Raw genomic sequence first — 4,441 nt, 5'->3', positions numbered from 1 at the left:
AAAGAAAAGGGGGAAAACACCCTCAGGTACATCTGCTATACCTACCAAGCAACCCCTAAGTCCCTGCCCCCTTTTTTCAAACCTCTTTACCCTCCCACCCTCAAATCCATAGGAGCAGCGGGAAGCGCTGATTGGCTCCGGACGGAGCGGGAGGCGAGAACAATGGCATCCTCCCCCCCTTAAAAAGAGTGCAGCTATCTGGGCAGGCAGGGGAGAACAGGGACGTGTTTGCGGGGGCACGGAAGAGGGGGAAAAAAAGGCGCACCACAGACACGTCCCACAGACATTACACCAGCAGGCAGGCAAGGCAGGCAGGAGCGAAGGAGTTCGCGACTGCTTACTGCAGGCGGAGTCAGACTGATGGGCAAAGACGGCGGGAGGCGCTGAGAGAGAGCCGGGTACCAGCCAGAGAGGAAGGAGGCAAAGACTAGAGAGTGCAATTCGCGGCACGCGGCGAGAGACCCGAAGGGCGCATCCCTGCGCCACCCCCTCCAGTGCCTTCCTTAGTCTCCGGGGCCGCCCGCCCCGTGCAGCAACCCAAAGATGCCCCGAGGATTTCTGGTGAAAAGGAACAAGAAGTCCACGCCCGTCTCCTACCGGATCCGCTGCTGTGAGGACGGCGACCGGGAGCTGCTGCTCTTCTCCAGCTGCGGCGGCGGCGGCGGCGGCTCCTCCCCGCCCCTCCCCGGCTCCGAGCGGGCTCCGACCGCGCTGCTGGCCAGCGCACCGCCGGCCCCGCTGCTGCTGCCGCCGCTGCCGCCGCCACTGCCGCTGCCTCCCCGAGAGCTCCCCGCGCCGCCGCCGCCGGCAGCGGGCCCCAAGCCCGTGCAGTTCGGCAACCCCGAGGCGGTCTACCCGGCGCCGCTGTACAGCCCCACGCGGCCCGTGAGCCGGGAGCACGAGAAAAAGAAGTACTTCGAGCGCAGCTTCAACCTGGGCTCGCCGGTCTCAGCAGAGTCCTTCCCCACGCCCACAGCCCTGCTGGGCGGAGGGGGCGGCGGCGGCGGCGGGGGCGCCAGTAGTGGCGGCGCTGGGGGAGGCACCTGCGGCGGGGACCCCCTTCTCTTCGCCCCTGCCGACCTCAAGATGGGCACCGCCTTCTCTTCGGTCGCCGCCGCCGCCGCTGGTGCGGAGGCCGGGGGAGGGGGCCGGGGCGCAGGCAGCCATCACCCCCCGGCCGGCAGCCTGCTGTCGGTCCCGGGCCCTGCAGCCGCCGCTGCCTCCCTGCGGCACCCCGCTAAACGGCCCGCACCAACGGCGGAGTCCGGCGCTCCCGCGGCCAAGCCAGCCAAAGCATCGGCAGCCAAGAAGCCCAAGGCCATCCGCAAGCTGCACTTCGAGGACGAGGTGACCACGTCGCCCGTGCTGGGCCTCAAGATCAAGGAGGGCCCCGTGGAGCCGCCCAAAGGCCGGGCCGGGCTGGGGGCAGCCGGCGGGGCCGCGGGGGTCGGGGGCGGCGCGGGCGGCGGCGCGGGCGGTGGGGGCGTTGGTGGCGGCGGGGGCCGGCCTCTGGGCGAGTTCATCTGCCAGCTGTGTAAGGAGGAGTATGCTGACCCCTTCGCTCTGGCCCAGCACAAGTGTTCCCGCATCGTGCGCGTGGAGTACCGCTGCCCCGAGTGCGATAAGGTTTTCAGCTGCCCGGCCAACCTCGCCTCGCACCGCCGCTGGCACAAGCCGCGACCCCAGACCGCCGCGGCCGGCGGGCACCACGCCTCCGGGACCACGGTCGCCGCCACCGGGCCCCTGGCCCCGCCAGCCGGGGGCGCCCGAGCGGCCGAAGGCAAAGGCGGTGCCGATGAGGCTCTGGCCAAGGCTGGGGCTGGCGGCGAGCCGAAGGAGGCAGGCGGCAGCGACCGGGACACGCCGAGCCCCGGGGTGTCGGAGTCGGGCTCCGAGGACGGGCTGTACGAGTGTCACCACTGCGGGAAAAAGTTCCGCCGCCAGGCCTACCTGAGGAAGCACCTGCTGGCGCATCACCAGGCCCTGCAGAGCAAGGGGGCGGCCCAGGGGGCGCCGCAGCCCCAGCCGCCGCCGCCGCCGCCGCCGCCTCCCCAGCCCGCCCAGCCCGACGACCTGCTGGTCTACCCTAGCTACCCGGGGGCCGAAGGTTTGCAGCCGCTGCCGCCGCCCGAGAAGGCGGGGAAGGAAGCTGGGGGGGAAGGGGAAGTGTCGAATCCCCTCAATATGAGTGCCCCCGCCGAGTGCCATCTGTGCCCTGTGTGCGGGGAGACCTTCCCCAGCAAGAGCGGCCAGGAGCGCCACCTCCGCCTCCTGCACGCGGCCCAGGTGTTCCCCTGCAAATACTGCCCGGCCACCTTTTACAGCTCGCCGGGGCTCACGCGGCACATCAACAAATGCCACCCCTCGGAGAACAGACAGGTGATCCTGCTGCAGGTGCCTGTGCGTCCCGCCTGCTAGAGAGCCTGCTCCGCGCCGCTGCGGGGAGAGCAAGGAGAAAATAAAGAAGGAAAGGAAAAAGAGGAAGGAAGGAAGAAAAAAAAAAGCTTACCCCCTCTTCCCCGTCAGAAATTTCCACCCCACCCCCAGCCCCGAGATCCCCAGCTCCCCAGCCCCTAAAGAAGTGTGCCTTCGCTTGTAGAACCACAAAGAGACTGTGAGCCCTGTCCGTCGGTCCTTCAGTCCATCAGTCTGTCCCCAGCCCTGCCCCTCCTGCTCCTCCCCAAACTGCTTCTTAGCGTTCGTGAATGAAACGCGCTGGTGGTGAAAACTGAAACGTGAAAAGTGTTGTCTTGATCTTGTAGCGTGCTGGTAACCAACTCTTCCCCCCTCCCCTCCCCCCCCCACTCTGTTGTGATTTATTTTTTAATTTCTCCATTTTTCCCAAGTTAACTTGTTCACGTAAGAGCTGGTTTATTTCTGTTAAAAGGGAAGAAAAAGCTGTACACTTTTGTCTCCTTGTTGGTATCCCTCCCTTACCCTCCCCCCTGCCCCTTCCCTTTGGATTTTTTGGAAGCTCAAAATATGTACCTGCTGAATCCTTTTGAAAAGCAACTGTTTCTACTGCTAGTGTTCGCTGTGTTGACGGTCTCTAGAAAGTCTCCGTTTTCTCTCTTCTTTTCTACCCATCTCTACTCTTTTCTCTACGTGTATTTAGCCTACGGGTTGTTTTTAGTCAATCTTAAGGAATAATGCCTTTATACTTCACAGGCTGTAAATTGAATTTACCACATGATTAGCTTTATTATGGCTTGTGAACTGCTGGATTCTGGCTTTACCTTTTTGTATGTGAACAAATCAAACTGCTTAAAAAAAAAAGAGTTTTCTTTAGTATAGCCACAAATGCCTTGAATTGCTGTTTTGTTTCAGGGTTGTTTTTAGGGGGAGGGGAGGGGAGTTTTCAGAGTATGCTGTAGAAATTGCCTTAATATTACATGTCAACTTTTTCGTTTGATAATCTTTGTTGAGGTAGGACCATATGAGTTTACTCTAAATGTATATGTTGATTTATGAGTGTTATTTATTCACTATTTATTTATATTATGAAAATTATGATATTATTTGATTGCAGATATTTTTTGATGCGCTTTTTTTCTGCCACTTGTGACATTTCACTGTGCATTTTAGAAGAGGGTCTTTTTCTAAAGGGATCTGCTAAAAGTTTTAACTTTTATACCTATCTGAGCAATTACATACAACCTTACCATTTGCTTGGAGGGCTCAGACAGCTCTTGTACAACTGACAGCTCTTACTTTTAGATGCAATCTCTTTTCTACACACATTATTTTCTTAATTGTTAGCTATTTATAGAATGCTTCAATAGAACTGTTTCAACTGTATAACTATTTACTATTCAAATAAAATATTTTCCAATTCAAATACATATTTACTGTGTCATTTCTGTACTCAATAAGCACCCCCTCAGTGCTTTTACACAGCTTCTACTTCTTTTACAAAGACCAGTTAATATTACAGAAAATATTTTAATAAACATTCAATACATTTTGACAAACTTGTGTGGGGCTTTGAATTCTGGTCTTACTCTACAGTCCTAAGAAGTCCAAGAGGAGTAATAATACTGCAATCAGGCATAATAGCTTTGCTGGCTGGAGTCTTTCTGGAAAACCCTTAGTGATAATGTACATGCTCTGGGGTGTGAAGCATAAGGCATAGTTCATCTTTCTCAGGATCAGTCCTGAACATCCGCTTCTTACCAAAGGGAGTGATAGAAACCATTTTTCAAACACTCCCATTTTCTGAAAATTTGATAAATAAGGCAGGCAGTTCTCCCTACCAAAAATATATACATATACATATATATATATATATATATATATATATATATGTATATAGATAAAATACTCAAAGGAAGGAAATGGAAATAAAAAGATTTCCTTCTGCCATCCTTGTTTATACAAAAGCAATCTCTGCAAATACAAATATGAAATCTTGGTCTTTATGAGTGTTTTTAAAGTTATTCTA

General features: G+C 55.7%; 1 protein-coding gene across 1 annotated transcript; it reads left to right on the top strand.

Annotated features, from left to right (window-relative positions):
* The first annotated feature begins 401 nt into the window (after positions 1-401).
* INSM1 (INSM transcriptional repressor 1) lies at positions 402-3,792 on the top strand. The gene has a single exon (XM_043981448.1). The coding sequence runs from the start codon at positions 544-546 to the stop codon at positions 2,416-2,418; it is 1,875 nt and encodes a 624-aa protein (XP_043837383.1). The 5' UTR covers positions 402-543; the 3' UTR covers positions 2,419-3,792.
* The last annotated feature ends 649 nt before the right edge of the window (positions 3,793-4,441 follow it).

This window comes from Dromiciops gliroides, chromosome 2, assembly GCF_019393635.1.
Source record: "Dromiciops gliroides isolate mDroGli1 chromosome 2, mDroGli1.pri, whole genome shotgun sequence".
Classification (NCBI taxonomy): Eukaryota; Metazoa; Chordata; class Mammalia; order Microbiotheria; family Microbiotheriidae; genus Dromiciops; species Dromiciops gliroides.
Note: the sequence above shows the minus strand (reverse complement) of the source record. Positions and strands in the feature narration are given on the sequence as shown.